The 18,063-nt window shown below is 29.2% G+C and overlaps 2 protein-coding genes across 2 annotated transcripts; both read right to left on the reverse strand.

Moving 5' to 3' along the window:
- Positions 1 to 1,156: 1,156 nt before the first annotated feature.
- Positions 1,157 to 5,464, reverse strand: LOC138342154 (uncharacterized). The gene is made up of 6 exons (XM_069294349.1): positions 5,330 to 5,464; positions 4,744 to 5,223; positions 4,173 to 4,562; positions 4,004 to 4,076; positions 2,598 to 3,268; positions 1,157 to 1,519 (listed from the first exon to the last, which is right to left on the reverse strand). Exons 1-6 carry the CDS (start codon positions 5,462 to 5,464, stop codon positions 1,157 to 1,159), a joined length of 2,112 nt encoding a protein of 703 aa, XP_069150450.1.
- A 9,728-nt stretch (positions 5,465 to 15,192) lies between these two features.
- On the reverse strand, positions 15,193 to 17,239 carry LOC101261778 (homeobox-leucine zipper protein ATHB-40-like). The gene is made up of 3 exons (XM_004233460.5): positions 16,979 to 17,239; positions 16,336 to 16,655; positions 15,193 to 15,564 (listed from the first exon to the last, which is right to left on the reverse strand). The coding sequence occupies exons 1-3, from the start codon at positions 17,040 to 17,042 to the stop codon at positions 15,331 to 15,333; spliced, it is 618 nt and encodes a 205-aa protein (XP_004233508.2). The 5' UTR covers positions 17,043 to 17,239; the 3' UTR covers positions 15,193 to 15,330.
- Between the last annotated feature and the right edge of the window lie 824 nt (positions 17,240 to 18,063).

Below are 18,063 nucleotides of genomic sequence, written 5' to 3' on the forward strand. Positions count from 1 at the left end.
GACTCAAATTAGGTTAATTTAATTTGTTGTATATTTACTCTATCCAAGTAGATTCGCATGTATCAAGGATACATAGACAAATCTCGCATCCTCGCCTCCCTTCCATGTTGTGTGTCACTCTTTTGTCTGGCTCGCGTATCTGGTATGCGAGATACACATTAATTACACTAGATTTTTTTGTTATTATATTGAAACAACGTCATTGTTTGTCATAATTGATTTGAAAATATTCTCACTTTCTTGATGTTATAGTACTAAAAATTTGAAAAGAAAAAAAAATGAAAAATGAAGGATTGGACCGCCTCAGCCCTCGTTTTTTCTAAGGTTGGTTGGGTTGAACTTTTTCACGACATTTCAAATGAAGGGTCGGCCCGCTCTAGCCCTTTGAATTCCTTGACTCGTGAGGCTAGAGTTGGGTTGGACCAGACCGATTCTTTTTGACAGCTCTAATCGTGATTTAGTCTAATGCGCTCATCAAATAACTAGTCCAATAGATGGGATTTGTTTTTCATTGAATCTTAGTTATAGATTTTATACTAATTGGGTCACACATAAAAAGAATAAAAAATTTAACATTCTGAAACTTGGACCAATGATCATATTTACACTAATAGTTGATGACATATTCATTAAATATGCACTAAAAAATTTCTTCTATGGTGTCCATCAAATATAGCACAATATAACAGATCACTAATGTGATCTATGTTGGTATACATAATTTTGAGCTAAATAATCTCTTTCATGCACTACAATATTTTAACCATAACTTTACTCTGACAGTCTAAGACAGTTTTTTCTAGGACAACTTACAGAAATCTCACTAGTTTAATATTTAATTACTTGGATATACGCTACTCGCTAGTTTGTGTTAAGAATATGAATTAAAAGAGTAAAAACTCCATTGAAGAGTGTTTGAGAGGAACAAAGAAGTAATGAGGAAGAAGAGAAAATTTTTGTTGAATAGTACTCCAATGCTACATACATTGCTTTATATAATTACATGTTATGACTAATATCCTCTAACTAATTTACTGAAACATTCTAACTAACTAACTAAGTAAATATATTTACACCTTTAATAGTGTACAATTACAGCTAGTATTATTAGGGTACTTGTACACATTTAGTTAGTTCTTTTACAGCCCCCATCAAGCTAGGAGCTATGAAGATGTTCTTCATCCTTAGCTTGGACATTAGATACGTGTGAGGCCTTCCCCAAGTGCTTTAGTAAGGATATCCTCAGGCTGTTCTGAGGATGGTGGATAGGCAGTGATAAGCAGTCCATCTTGAATCTTTTCGCTGATAAAGTGCAATCAATATTTATGTATTTCGTTCTTTCATGAAACACAGGATTGGTTGCAATTTGTAATGATGAAGTACTGTCTGAATAAATAGGTACTGGTGGAGAAATAGCAACCCCTAATTCCTGAAACAAACCAACAGTCCAAACAACCTCTGCAACAATTGAGGCTATGGCTCTGTACTCAGCCTTAGCTGAACTTCTGGAGACTATAACCTGTTTTTTCGACTTCCATGAAATAAGAGATTCTCCATTTTTGATTAAGTATCAGTGATTGACTTCTTACTGTTGATACATGAACACCAATCAGTATTGCAAAACACCTGTAAATTATTTCCTTCAGTTGATGACATTAGAATTCCCAAACTTGGTTCTGTCTTCAAATATCTGACCAATCTGAGTGCTTAATTCATATGTGAAGCTTTTGGTGCATGCATAAATTGACTTAGACACTGAACTGCATATGATATGTCTGATCTAGTGGTTGTGAGATACAATAGCCTTCCAATCAATCATTGATAACTTGTAGGATCCTCAAGAAGTGTATCAACATATGTAGAATTTATGTGATCATCATACTCTGTAGAGGTGAGTTTTAGATTCAGTTCCATAGGTGTTGACACTGGCTTAGCACCTGATAGCCCCATATCAGCTAATAACTCCAAAGTGTACTTCCTTTGATGTATGAGTATCTTAGTTTCACTTCAAGCAAACTCCAACCCAAGGAAGTACCTTAGTTCTCCTAAATATTTAATCTTGAATGCATGATGCAATGTTGTCTTAGTTTCATGAATCATATTGGAATCACTTCCTGTTATCAGTAAATCATCTACACAAACTAATCAGCTATCAATTTGTTTTCCTTCCTCTTAGTAAACAAAGAATAGTCTCTATTGCTCTATATGAAGCCTGAATCAATCAAGGTAGTGGTTAGTTAAATGTTCCACTGTCTCGAATTCTGTTTAAGACCATAGAGAGATTTCAACAATCTACATGCTTGATCACTGCCAACTTTTCTATTAAGACCATCAGGGGGTGTCATATATACTTCTTCATACAAATCTTCTTGTAAAAAAGCATTATATATATCCATCTGATGTAATGTCCAATGATTTGCAGCTGCAATAGAAACAACAGACCTCATAGTTGCCATTTTCACCACTGGAGAAAAAGTCTTTTGATAATCAAAACCTTCCTTTTAATTGTACCCCTTAGCAACTAGTCTAGCCTTGAACCTCTCCACACTTCCATCTGCATTATATTTGATCTTGTACACTCATTTACACTCTATGACCTTTTTATTCTTGGCCAATGTCACCAATTCCCATGTCCCATTATCTTCTAGTGCCTTGATCTCATTCTTCATAGTAGCTACCCATCTAGGATCTTGTACTGCCTCTGAATAGTTTGATGGTTCAGTTTCAACAAAAAATTTTGAGACAAAACTCTGATATGTAGGTGATAATCCTGTATAGTCTAAAACTGAGGCAATAGAATAGTTACACTTCTTGGAACCAACTTTGATTGCATAATTTTTGTGCCAAACACGAGGTCTAGAACTTCTGCTTGATTTCCTCACAGGTGATGAAGGAGTGTCATATGAAATTGAATTATCAGGTGAATCAATTTCACAATTCTCACAATTCTGAGAAGAAGATATACACTCATTGTCTTGACAAGTAACTGAAGATGTAGAATCTGCAACTATGGCATCATAAGCAAACATGTCAGGTGAGTTTAGTTGTTGTGTTTGTTGAGGAGTGTTGTCATGGAAAGGAAAAACTTTTTCCAAAAATATCACATCTCTGCTGATGAAGAATTTTTTGTTTTCCAAATCATATAGTTTGTACCCTTTTTGAGTTGTACAATATCCCATCAAAACAACTCTTATTGCCCTTGGACTAAACTTATCATGTGTGGTAAGATTGGTGGCAAAACACAAGCATCCAATAACTCTTATGTGATCTAAAGAAGGAGATGTTCAATATAGTTTCTCAAAAGATGATACATTTCCCAATGTTGTACAAGAAATTCTGTTTAATACATGAGTAGCAGCATGAATACATAAACCCCAAAATTTATCAGGAAAACCAGCTTGAAATTTGATAGCCCTTGCAGTTTCTAGAATGTGTGTATGTCTCCTTTCCACCATCCCGTTTTGTTGAAGTGTATATGGATAAGAACTCTCATGAATGATGCCATGAAGTTTGAATAAATCATGACAGTTAGAATTGAAAAATTCAATACCATTATTAGATCTTATCCTTTTGATCCTTTTATCAAATTGAGTTTCTATTTCAACAATAAATTATTTCAAAAAACTAACAAGATCAGATTTAAGTCTCATTGAGAAAGTCCAAGTCCATCTAGAATAGTCGTCAACAATAGTCAAAAAATGTCTCAAACCATCATATGTTTCAACTCTACAGGGACCCCAAACATCCATATGTAGAAGCTGAAAAATACAAGTAGAACTACTAGTACTGTGTGGAAAAGATAATCTTGTCTGCCTAGAAAAAGGACTAATAGCACACTTATGTAAAGTAAACTTGTTACCAAACTTGTGAAATGTTGAAATTTTTCTGATGACACCCATGAGAAAATGTCCCAGCCTTTGATCCTAAATATTTGCATTGACCTTAATACCCTGAATGGTTGTCACGCATTGGTGTGATTGTGATACCTTGTGACTATACTGACCATGCTGAGAGTAAAAAGTGTAAAGTCCATCTTTCTCTTCACCAATCACTCTCACCTTCCTAGATCCTAGGTCCTGAAAAACACAACAATTTTGAAAAAATGTGACACATCAATTCAAATCTTTTGTCACTTGAGATACTGACATAAGATTGAATTTGAAAGCTGGTACACATAACACTCTTCTAAGAACATCACCTCCTCCTATGTGACAATCTCCACTATGTGAAACATTAGCAGAAGTACCAGTTGGCAACTGAACTTGACCTGTATTCTCTATCAAAACTGAATTATATAAACATGTATGGTCTCTTAATATATGATGGGATGCACCAGTGTCTATAATCCACTTCAAAGAAGCACCTGAAGGCAAATGATTACCTTTCATATTAGCAGTGCCACTTATGCCATCAAGTTTAGTTTGATTAAGCATTTTGAGTAGTTTCTGATGTTGCAATGGTGTGAATAAAGGCATAGGCACATGCTGCTGAGATTCATTATGTTGTGAAGGAGGAATATATGGAAATTGCATTTGCATCTGATCATGATATAATGACTGCATCTGAGGATATGTAAATTGCATCTGATTATGAGATGATTAAATTGGCTCTGATTTATCATATTGATACTGTTGAGATACATGCCCTGCATGATAAGTAGAATTTTTAGCAACAATTGTATCTCTTTTACCTTTGTAATCAGTTGGATATCCAATCTGTTTATAACAGTTACCCTTAAATGACCAGTTTTGTGACAGAAATCACATTCAGTAGTTTGTTACAATTAGTCCTCATGTGACCTTTTATATTGCAGAAATCACAAAAAGCATTAGGATTATAAGGTCTTCTATGTTTATGACTGCTAGGGCCAGACTTAGAAGTAAACATTGCAGTAGGAACCATATCAGACATTATTCTACTTGATCCGGCTACCATTCTTTGACTTTCATCTTGATTAACCATAGCATAAGCTTGATTGATGCTAGAAAGTTGTGGCATTAACAAGATTTGTCTTCTAGCCTGACTATAATTGTCGTTACGCCCCATAAGAAATTGCAACATTCTCTTATGCTGTGATTGCTCGAAAAATTCCTTAGATCTAGAATATGTACAAGCTGGAGGAGGCATTATACAATCATACTCATCCCACGAATCCTTCAGTCTAGAGTAATACAGTGATACAGATGAAACACCTTGAACAAGAGTAAAAATTTCCTTATGTAACTGAAAAATACAAGAGCTATTACCTTATTAAACCTCTCCTTAAGATCTTCCCGAATCAAGTGTGAATCTGAACAATAAAAAACTCCACTGTGAAGATCTTACTTACATTGCACAATATCCACGAAATAACTATTGCATTAAATCGATCCCAAAGTCGAGTCAAATCCCCTGTGAATTGCGTATTCTTCACTGTTCCATTGATAAATCCAACATTATTCTTCCCCAGCAAAGCTAACTCCATAGCCTTACTCCATAAGGTATAGTTATCACTTCCAGTAAGTAAGATCCCAACATTCAATGATCATGTGAATTTGATGGATACAGATACAGAGGATGAAGATGATCAAAAGTAAGAGCAGATATGGAAGGTCCTGAAACAACTCCTTGAACATCCATGAAATCGAACAAAGAGGAAGTACAATTGGCTAATAAACAATGAAATTCTTTACCGATTGTGTAAGAATAGTTCAAATCCAAGCTCGTATTGCTCTGATACCATTGAAGAGTGTTTGAGAGAAACAGAGAAGTAATGAGGAAGAAGAGAAAATTTTTGTTGATAATACTCCAATGCTACATACATTGCTTTATATAATCACATGCTATGACTAATATCCTCTAACTAATTTACTGACACATTCTAACTAACTAACTAACCACCTAAACATATTTACACCTTTAATAGTGTACAATTACAGCTAGTATTATTAGGGAACTTGTACACATTTAGTTAGTTCTTTTACAGTTTGCAATATTTCAAATTTTATCAAAATTTGATGCGTCCAGATACATGTATGTCAGGATATATATGGTCAAAATTAAGTGTAATTTGTTATCTATACATTGCATCCAAGTGGGTAAAAATGTATCTGGAATACATTAATTAAATTTCGCTTGCCTCCCTCCCTTTTGCTCGTCACTCTCCTATCTCACTTGTGTATTCGGTATCCCATATACATGTGAATCGAACCAAATACATACATCTTATGTGATTCACATGTATTTGAAATACATAAACAAATCTCACTAGCTCGCCTCTCTCATGTTCCCACTTGTCTCCCTCTCTATTCAGTGTATCTGATAGGAAAAAGATATGTATCTAGTTACATTTAACTTGCAATCTAGTATAACATTATTAATAAATATGATAAGAATGTTTGCATAGAGAAGTTTCTGTTGTTTTGTTTTAATTTAATATGTTGTGCATGAAAAACAATGAGCTTAAGAAATAAAAATGATTATGATAGAGATTCTTTTTTATAAACATGGTTTTTTATTATTTAAAAAAAAAAACATACAGTTCATAAAATATAAAATCCATGGTAGTTAGATTTTTAGCTTATACCCGCGTAGCTAATTGTTTTATGCAACTATGTTTATACACGTGGTATTACAATACTATACAATAGTATATTTTGCTTATATGGAATAATGTATCGATCTTGTATAAACATATATAATTGTGTATACACCCTTTAACACAAGTATACAAAATTGTGGGAAAATTGAGTTTACTTTCCTACGAAATTTAATTCCCGATGGGTTAAATCTTCATTGAATAACTTTAAATTTTGACTATAATTTTAAAATAACATTCCCACAAACCTGAAAAATAAATTTTCAAAATTTCAACAAATCATAAAATTTAATAAATTATCAAGTTTTTTAAAAAGACTAAAGTTACTGAATGGCAGAAGAAACTTCATGAACGTGATCAACTAATAGAAGGCAATGATAACAATGTTAGAGAGAAGAATGATAGCAGTCCCAAAATTTAATTTTGATTAAGCATTTATTGCTGAGACAATAGTAATTTTATATTTATTTTCAACGTTATTTTATATTTCATATCGTTTATCTATCGTTATTATCATGTTGTTTGTTTTATTGTTATGTTGAAGTTATTTTGGTTTCTTGAAAAAATTGTCTTATTGTTGTTCATTCAATGTTGCTATGTGTACAATTTAGAATGTTGTTTGAATTTATTTTTTTCTATCGTATATATCATACCTTCCTCTTTCTCTTTAGCTTGAATAACTTTAAATTAATTTTATTCTATAAAAATACTAATTGGGACATACTGATTATTTATAGAATTACTGAAATTTTTTTATTGATTGAAAACTCGTCATTATAAAAAATAAAAATATATATTATAAGTGTGTATGCCTAGTTCTTTTTTCATAATTTTTCATGGATAGTAGAATAACTATAATAAGACATAGTTTTTTTATATGGACTTTAAAAATCAAAAAAATTATAGTTATTCTACTATCCGGAACTTGACATGCACACTTATGATAGATATTTTTTATGGTAGCGAGTTCTTAACCAACAAAAAATTTCATTAACTCTATAAATAATCAGAATGTCTCCATTAATACTTTTATAGAATAAAATTAATTTAAAGTTATTCAAGTTAAAGAGAAAATGGAAGGGAGGATATATATGACCAAAAAAAAAAAAGATGAACTTTATAAATTGTCTAACATAACAATATTGAATGAACAACAATAAGACAATTTTTTCAAGAAATCACAATAACTTCAACATATCAATAAAACAAATAACATAATAATAAGGATAGATAAACGATATGAAATATAAAATATTGTTGATAATAAATATAAAATTACTATTGTCTCAACAATAAATATTTAATCAAAATTAAATTTTTGGATCGCTATCATTCTTCTCTCCGATATTGTTATCATTGTCTTCTGTTGGTTGATTATGTTCATGAAGTTGTTTCTCCCATTCAACAATATTAGCCTTCTTAATAATTTAGGTTTTTACATTTTTTATTTATTTATTATTTATTTTGTCTTAGTACTTGATTATTCGAGCATAGTCTTAGTATGCTTGATCTTTTAAGATTTGATTTTTCCATTGAACAATTAGTGTAGACATTAAACATGATGATTTGAATTGTGACATCAATAAATTTAAAGAAAAAGTGAAAATAAAAATTTGAACGAGTTGATTAGTTATTATGTTTAAAATTCTCCATTTAGGAAAGTCTTGACAAAATAAGATTCATCCTAAAAGTAAATAGTACAATATTTAAGAAAAGAGTTATGTATAAAAGAAAAAATAATTACTTCATTTGTAATTTTTATAATTAGTGAAATATGAAGAAAAAAAATTAATTGAGTGATTAAATTTTTTTTATTAATAATTTGGTGCTATAAATTTTTCGACTTACTAAATACCTATTCATATTTAAGAAATTCCTTAACTTGACAATAATCTTAATTGATGTATCATTATCATCCATGCTTTTTTTACGGTAAAAAAAACTCATAACTTAAATCTGGTTCAATAAATTGTAGAACAAATTATAGTCATTTATTTATCATAATTTCAACAAAATTAGTTAAATTATTTTTTATTGAATGTTTATTTTATTCCTGCAAATCTAAGTTTAGCGTGTATCTAGAACTTTAAATATAATAATCTTACAGAGAAAATGTTATAGAAAACACACCTGCTGTGAAAGAAATTATCACATAGAGGAGCGAACTGTTTAATTCTGTCATAATCCTGCCTTAGCTTACCACGACTGTTGGTGAAGAAAAAGTGTAGAGAATTTTGATGTAACCCTAATAGATAGAGGAAAAATCAATTTATAGAGGTAATGATCAAAGCCATCAAAACGGACTTAGCTGGTAGGACCGGCCCAACTCAACCCATTATTGGGGTAGGGATGGGATATAATTATTCAAACCATTTAAAACTAGGGCTTATAAGACTGGCCCATATAAGCCCTTGGCCATTGAGGCTTGATCGAGGTCGGGCCGGGGTTGGCCCATAACCCAAAACTTTTTATTTAAGTATAAGTTACAATAATCTCAGCTATATATGATTTAATTACTTAAATACACGTTATGTTATAATATTATGAATCTTATTAAATTTTGATACGTCCAGTTACATATTTCTTGAAATATATGGATTCAAATTAGGTTAATTTCTTCTAGATACACTCTATCCAAGTAAATTTGCATGTATCAAGGATACATAGACAAATCTTGCATCCTCGCCTCCCTCCCATCTTGCTTGTAACTCTTTGTCTCGCTCGCATATTTGGTATGCGGGTAGATGCTAATTACACTAGATTTTTTCGTCAGTTTATTGAAACAAAATCATTGTTTGCCATATTTAATTTGAAAATATTATCACTTTCTTGATGTTACAGAACTATAAGTTTGAAAAGAAAAAAATGAAAAAAAAGGAGGGCTGAACCGCCTCAGCCCTTGATCATTTTAAGGTTGGGTTGGGTTAAACATTTTCAGGCTTTTCCAAATGAAGGAAAGGCCCGCCCTAGCTCTTTGAATTCCTTCGATCATAAGGCTTGGGCTGGGCCGGGCCATCCTTTTTTGACAACTCTAATCGTGAATTAATTTGTTGCGCCCATCAAGTAACTAGTCCAATAGATCAGATTTGTTTTTCATTGAATATTAGTTATGAATTTTATACTAATTGGGTCACACATAAAAATAATAAAAAGTTTAACATTCTTCCACTTGGACAATGACCATATTACACCAATAGTTGATGTCATATTCATTAGTTATGCACTAAAAGATCTCTTCTGTGGTGTCCATCAAATATATCACAATATAACAGATCACTAATGTGAGCTATGTCGGTATATACAATTTTGAGCTATATAATCTCTTTCATATATTACAATATTTTAACCACAACTTTACTGTAACAGTCCAAGACAGTTTTTTCTAGGGCAACTTGTATAAATCTCACTAGTTTAAAATTTAATTACTTAGATATATGCTAGTTTGCAATAATTTTATCAGATTTTGATGCGTCGAGATACATGTGGTCAAAATTAAGTGTAATTTATTACAATACATTGTATTCAAGTGGATAAAAATGTATCTGGATTACATTAATAAATTTTGTTCGCCTCCCTCCTTTTTGCTCGTACTCTTCTATCTCACTCGTGCATACGGTATCCCCGATACATGTAAATCGCATCAAATACATATATCTAATGTGATTGGTATGTATTTGAAATACATTGACAAATCTCACTAGATCACCTCTCTCTTGTTCGCACTCGTTTCCCTCTCTATTCAGCGAATCTGATAGAAAAAAAATGTATATATAGTTATATCTAACTTGGAATCTAGTATAAAATTATTAGAAAATATGATAATAATATTTGCTTAATTGAGGAGTTTATCACATTTAAAAAAAAAAATCATTTTCTCCGTTTAAAAAAGAATGACCCTATTTCCTTTTTAGTCTATTTAAAAAAGAATGACATCTTTCTTTTTTTTGGCAACACTTTAACTTTGACTTTCCACGTGGCATGTTTAAGACCACAAGATTAAAGGGCATTTTGGTACATTTGACATAACTTTAATGTAGAACCACATGATTAAAAAGTCTTTTGTCTTTTCTTAAACTCTATTTCAAGTCAAACTAGATCATTCTTTTAAAACAGAGAGAGTAATATAGTGTATAAAAAACACTGAGCTCAAGAAATAAAATTGTTTACGGTAGAGATTCTCTTTGAGGGCATCTCCAACCCTACACTCTATTTTACTCTCCAGATATAGAGTTTTCTATTTTTTCAGACAACCAACTCTAACCCAATTCTTTATGTTACTCTCTAAAAAGAATCTTTTCTCTTTCATTAATATTATATTATTATTTCTATTTCATTCTTATTTTCTTATTTCATGAAATAAATTATTTATTATTCTCCCAATAATTACTTCATATAATTCTCATATGATACAAAAATTTATTTTTTTCAATTTCTATATTTAATTATTATATTTTATTCAAAAAATGAAATACCATAAATTCCACGAAAATATTATATAATATAAATTAATGAACAAATTCAAATAAAATTGAAATATGATTACATAAACATTACATAATCACTCAATTTTTGAAATTATTACGTTGCTCACATACGTACTCTATTATTGCATTACGGAGTTCTAAATAATCATTTTTGTCCTTAATTTTATTATATCTAGCTAAAAATTGTTCAAATCGGAGATTTTCATCTAACACCATTTTTGTCGTTGTAGCCTCTACAACAACTTGTTGCATTAGGATCAGGTTCATCCTCAATTATCACGTTGTGTAGTATAATATATATAGTCATTATATCATGTAGCACTTTCTTTCTCCGAAAATGTGACGAACTTGCAATAATTGCAAAACTCCAAATTCTTGTTCAACATCTTTTTGACATGATTCTTATTTCATCGCGAATTAATTATTATGTTATTATTGTATTTTATGTTGTATTTAAATTATTATGTTATCTATCGTATTGTTATCTTATATTTACATTAAAATTTTCATCTTACCATTTTAATTTTGTGTATTCTTTATCATGAAAATTAATAATAAAATATATTAATTTGAAATCAAAGTAGTATATATTAAATAATATACTTTTTAAAATATTATATTACATTTAAAATGATGTATGAATATTAGATATTTAATTAATGAAACTATATGTAAATTAATATGTTAATTGGAAAGTAATGGAAATAATTAAAAAAAATTAATAGTAGTTCTCCAAATTTGGAGAACGACTATTCAACTCTCTAAATTTGAAGAATAGAGAGTGATATGGAGGTGGATTGGAGTGTCCATTCTCTATTTTACTCTCCAAATATAGAGAATAAAAAGTAAAATAGAGATGGATTGGAGATAGCCTAATAAAAATGATTTAATATTATTATTCTTTATATATATAAAAAAAAATACAATTCATAAAATATAAAATTCATGGTAGCAACATTTTTAGCTTATACCTGCGTAGCTAATTGTTTTATGCAACTATGTTTATACACATGGTAATACAATATTATACAATAGTACATTGTACTTATATAGATAATGTATCGGTCTTGTATAAACATATATAAAAGTGTATACAAGATAATGTGTTTATACACCCTTTAACACAAGTATACAAAATTATGGGAAAATTGAGTTTAATTTCTAACCATAATTTTAAAATAACATCCCAACATACCTGAAAAATCAATTGTCAAAATTTCAACAAATCATGAAATTTAATAAATTGTCAAGCTTTTCAAAAAGCTCAGTAATTATTTTTTTATTTATATATTTTACTGAAACTTCAGATTTATATATAACTCATAAGATGCAAGGGAGATTATGAATAAGATTTTCTTTAAAAAAATACTCTCAAACATATACATTCACGTAGCTATATGTCTACCTTAAACCTGTAATTTAAAAACAAAAAAAATTGTAATAGTGTTTATGCACATCAAATACAATATATTATACAACACTAAATACTTGTTATAGATAATCTATGATCGTTTTATAAAAATGTATAAGAAATATGTATACATGCGTTTAAACGATTTTATCTACAAACTTTGAACACGAAGTACCATCAAAATGTATTTTCATGGAATATCTTCTAATTTTAATTACAACTTCAAAATGACATCTCCAATGAACCACAGTCATTAATTTGTAAAAAAAAAAAGCTCAACAAATCACAAAATCTAGGGAAATTTGTAATCTTTCAGAAAGCCTCCATATAAATTTTAAACTAACATATAAATTATAGATGACTAATAAGAGTCCGAAGTTAAAAGGGTAAAAAAAATTGTCAAAAATTTCAATAAGATATATTAATTTTTTTTTATTAAAGAAAAGGGCAAAATCGCTCTTGACTCTTCTGACAAAATTAATGTGTTAATTTTTTTAAAAAATACACAGAAATCGCTGTCATCCAAAAAAAATTCTTTTTTCCTTAAATTGTTGCCATAGCAATAATTTGTCAAAAAAAAAAAATTTAACAAATGTTGTAGGGGCAGACCAAAATGTTGCCTGCCTCTATTAACTTTGCAGTGATTTCAATTTCAATTTTTTAAAAAAAAAACGTTGCATTCGCAGTGATATTAAAAGAAAATTGTCAGAACAAAATTGATTCATCAGGAGCGATTTTACTCTTTTGGTTAAAAAAAATTGATATGCTCTTTTGAAATTTTTGATAATTTTTTTTGCCCTTTTGGTTCCAGGCTCTGACTAATAAAATGCAACGACATCTTGGATTAGGGATTTTCTTTTAAAAGAATATATATATATATATATATATATATATAAATCAACACAAAATATTACTCCACTTAGTTATACATTATAACCTCACTAATTAATACTCGTAAACTAATAATCCCTCTAAGATAATATTTTTCTTCGGTTCTAACTTGGGCCAATGAAAAAATCACTCATTTTGGTAAGATAATATATTTTTCGAAAATCCCTATATAAGTGTATGGTCCCATTATTATCATAAATTAATTTCATTAAAAGTACAAATATATCTAAGACAATTTAGTGAAATATAATTCTATTTTGTCATTTTTTTAGTTAAAATTTAAATTTAGTTGAAGTTCATCTCTAATTTTTCTTATTGTATCAAAAAGTTCTAACATTGTCTTTTCGAACTGCATGATGAGCTCAAAATGCAATAGATACTTCCTTACAGGTAACTCATTTCAAAGATATTGTATCATCTTTAACTTTATAATAAATTTATTTTGTTATGTGAATTCAATAAATATTATATATAAATTAATAAATACAATACCTTTTATTTAATCAAAATTAACCTTCATTGAATCTCAAAATACTCTTGAAATTAATAAATATAAATTTATCAATTAAAAAATAACTCTATAAAATAAATATATTTCATGATTTGACCTATATTGATTTAGTGAAGTTTTACAATATTTTTCTTTCTTCTTTTTCCCGCAACAATATTTATGTATTAATATACACACTAAACAAAATATTACTATGTGTTTATTTGTAGATAATGTAACAGTTATATATAAAAGGGTATAATACATAAATACTTCCTCTGTCCCTATTTACTTGTCCATATTTCTTTTTTTAATGTCCCTATTTACTTGTTTATTTTGACAAATCAAGAAAGAACAAAAAAAAAGATTCTATTATACCCTCATTTAAAACTTTTTGAAAATTTCATAGTTTTAACTCATACTTTTTGAAACCATATTTAATAAGGGTAAGATTGTAACTTCGCTATGTTAATTATTGTTATCTTAATATGTGTGTCTTTTATAAAATGGACAACTAAATAGGGACAGATGGATTAACATGTCCTTTAAGTTGGCCTCACTTTACATTTATATCCTTCAACTTTTAATGTGTACAAGTAGACACATAAACTTATATATGGTTGAATAAATAAACACACACGTCCTATGTGACATTCTACGTGACAATTTGCGTCTTACGTGTATTATGTCTCATATGTGATTCATGTGCCTACTTGTTCGACTTTATACCAAGTTACACGTTCAAATTTGAAGTGCATAAATGTGAAATGCGGTCAAGTTAAATAACATATTTATGTAGTATGTATATATGTGTAAGTATAGAATAAAATATAACATGTGATTATATACACTTTCACATTATCATACAAAATTAGTACATACACAAAAATTGAGTTTCATCTTCTACAAACTATCAGCATCGAGAATTCATCCAAAATGAGTTAAATTTTCATTAAATAGCTTCAAAATTCTGAATAATTTCGAAATGATATCCTTAACAAACCTCAATCTTTAAATTGTAAAAAAAATTCAACAAATCACAAAATTCAATGAAAATTGAATTTTTAATCTTTTAAAAAGCCTCAATAGAATTTTTATTTTGTTCACTGGAGCATAAGAATTATTTATGAGTGCATGCACTTCACAGTTTGATAAGAATTCATATAATTATAAGTCCCAAGGGAGTCGTATCCATTCATCGACATCCTTAATTATATATTGTGTAATATATGTGATATACATAAAATATACAATAGTCATAATGAGAATTCATATAATCGACTCAAATCATGAAGATGACGAAATTAAATATTATTGCAACATACATATACACTAAATATTACTCAAAAGCAAAGTTAATATATATTTCATATCTCGCTAGTCATTTTACTAACATTAATATTGCACACTAATAATAATACAAAGGATAAAATAATGTACAAACATAAAATATTACTACTAGCTAGTGATTATTAGGTCACATATGATATGGCATATTGTACAAGTTATTAACCCATTCCATTCCATCATGACCAGGCCCATAAAAACTATTATCAAACCCAAAATCTCCAAGAAAAGGAGGATCCATGGCTGCTTCCATTGAGAGTGATGAAGTTGTAGGGCTATTGATCGAAACGCCGTCGGATCGCTCCGTCAACAGCCGTTGTATCTCCTTCTCCGCTTCACACATTCGTTCTTTTAGCTTCAATACCTGTACCAAAAGATCGTCTCATTTAGGATTTAACATATATACTGTGACGATCGATCACGATAAAAGAATGAAAGTGTATTTTGATCTAACTGGACATATAATTTAAGAAAATAACGATTTTTTTGTTAATAAGCATGAATATGTAGTTAAAATATTTGCGTCCGCTAAATTAAACTTTTTTTAAAAATTATTTCTCATCACAAAAAGTACATTATTCGATTAGATTGGATTTCAAAATATGGCACGTCCACGTGTGTAGAAAGAGCATATTGGCATGTGCTAATCTAAGAATAGTGTACGGATGATCAAACTAGTGAGATCGTAAAATAAATACTAACCACTAAAAAGAAAAAAAATATATTCGTATTTTTGAACGTTATAATTTATTAGACATTGTTTAATATTTATCGATTTTGAACTAATATATTAAACTGTTAAAATTGAAATTTAATTTTAAAAGGTGATGTTCTTTTCTTAATCAAAATTATTTTTTTATATTCTAATTTCACCGTTTCTAATATGACATAAAATCAAAATTAAATTACTATTTTAAATTTTGGGTTCAATGAAATAATACCATATTTAAAATAGAATAGATGGAATATACTTTTAGGACCACATAAACGTTTGTTATTAATCTTTTGGTACTTAGGTTTTCGATTTTTGGTAAAATATGAATAATTATCTTTTGAGTAATATGACTTTTTTTTTGTCTATATATAGCTATTAAACTCGAAATAGAAAAAGAAAGAGAGAGAAATATCCACGGACCTCATTTTCAAGACGACATTTGTCAACAATGTTAGTTTCATGTTCATTCTTCAACTTAGAGTATTCTTCCTCTAGTTTCTTGCTCTTCCATCGAGCCCTTCTATTCTGGAACCACACGGCTACTTGCCTCGGGTCTAGTCCTAGCTCCGAGGCAAGTCTGTCTTTCCTCTCAGACTCCAATTTGTGTTCGTGTTCAAAACTCTGTTCAAGTAAATTCACTTGTTCGTCACTTAATTTCCTCTTCCTCATCATCATCATCATCGCCCCGTTTACATCATCTCCTTTATTCTTCTTTCTTCTCCTCCTTGCTTTTCCCTCTCCTGTAATTTATATACACTGATACTGTAAAAAAAAATCTCTTCAACTACATATTAGTATACAACTAAGAATTTCACTTTTATCTATCGTTTCATCTATAGTTACCTTTTAGGAGATATTGTCAAGAATACAAAAATTAATTAAAATCAAGTCATGACAATATTTTTATGAGTTATAAGTAATTTGTACTGACGATACTATCAGACCATCTAAATTATATTTTCATATAACTATTCGTTACAAAAGGGAATTAATAGCATGAAAAATAAGACAGATTAGTGTCTATAAAGTTAAATCCTAAAGAGAAAGTAGTTATGGTACTAACCTTGTTGAGTGTAGATACCAGAATAGTACTGAGAAATGTGTAACATTTGATTATCATTATTCATGTTAACTTTTTTGCTTTATGTTGAAGAAATGAAAGTGGATAAATGTGTGAGAGAGAGTACAATGGTGAGGACTTTTATTATAGTTATTATAAAAGCTAGTTGTGGAGTGATGAAGAGAATAAGGTGTTTGTTGTCTAATTAAGACTTTGGAAGAGTATAGACCTCATGTGACATTATTTATAAAGGTACCCTCTCTCAAATAAACCTCACTTCTTCTAACAAATATCCATATTGCCATCTCTTCCAATGGTTTCTAAGTGTATCTCAGGTGTTAAATGGTCGAATTGGATTAAATTTAAACGAGTTAAAATAAGTTGAGTTAATGAATAAATAGATTACTGATCATTTGCTCAAAACTTACATGAAATTACAAGTTTTGCTCTTTTAATGAATTGGTTGTTAATTTTCTTTTCTCTCAAATGGACTTATATTTAAAAAAAAATTCCTCCAGTAATCGAACTTATCATTCCAATAAAACTTATAGGTGCACTAATGCACATTAATAAAGAATGTTGAAGTTTGTATCGATATTGGTTAATTGTTATTAGATTCAATAATGCTACATAATTTAGTGATATTTACAAAAAATATTAATTGCTTTTATAAATATATACTTAATGATAATTAAATTATTATTGCTAAAGATCATTTTTGATATAGTATGCGGCCTAGTGAGGCATAAGTGTTAGTAGAAACGGAAGTAATATTTGGGCATAACTTGTGGGATGTATCATATTAAAATATAAATTTATATCTCACAAAAAAATTATTTTTTGAACAAAAATTAAAAATAAACACAAAATAGGGGAAGAAGTGCAAATTACTCAAAAATTACTTGGATTGAAATAGGCTAAAACGGGTCATTACATATAACTGAATTTTTTTTATCAAATTAAGTCATTATATAAAATAATTTATCAAAATAATATATTTTTATAAAATTTTATAAAACTAGTATAAACGTATTTTACATTAACGTTTTAGGATATATTTTAATTTTTAAAAACTAACAGCGTTAGGT

The sequence above is a fragment of the Solanum lycopersicum genome, chromosome 2 (genome assembly GCF_036512215.1).
Source record: "Solanum lycopersicum chromosome 2, SLM_r2.1".
In the NCBI taxonomy this organism is placed as follows: Eukaryota; Viridiplantae; Streptophyta; class Magnoliopsida; order Solanales; family Solanaceae; genus Solanum; species Solanum lycopersicum.

Excerpts from the sequence above, each read along its gene's own strand:
- LOC138342154 (XM_069294349.1), bottom strand. The coding sequence starts at position 5,464 with ATGGAGTTAGCTTTGCTGGGGAAGAATAATGTTGGATTTATCAATGGA. Across the intron at positions 5,224-5,329 it reads TTTCGTGGATATTGTGCAAT|TTACATAAGGAAATTTTTAC; the intron begins GTAAGTAAGATC and ends TGTATTTTTCAG. Across the intron at positions 1,520-2,597 it reads CATTGGCCAAGAATAAAAAG|GTTATAGTCTCCAGAAGTTC; the intron begins GTCATAGAGTGT and ends TCGAAAAAACAG.
- LOC101261778 (XM_004233460.5), bottom strand. The coding sequence starts at position 17,042 with ATGAATAATGATAATCAAATGTTACACATTTCTCAGTACTATTCTGGT. Across the intron at positions 16,656-16,978 it reads TGGTATCTACACTCAACAAG|GAGAGGGAAAAGCAAGGAGG; the intron begins GTTAGTACCATA and ends TATAAATTACAG. Across the intron at positions 15,565-16,335 it reads AATGTCGTCTTGAAAATGAG|GTATTGAAGCTAAAAGAACG; the intron begins GTCCGTGGATAT and ends CTTTTGGTACAG.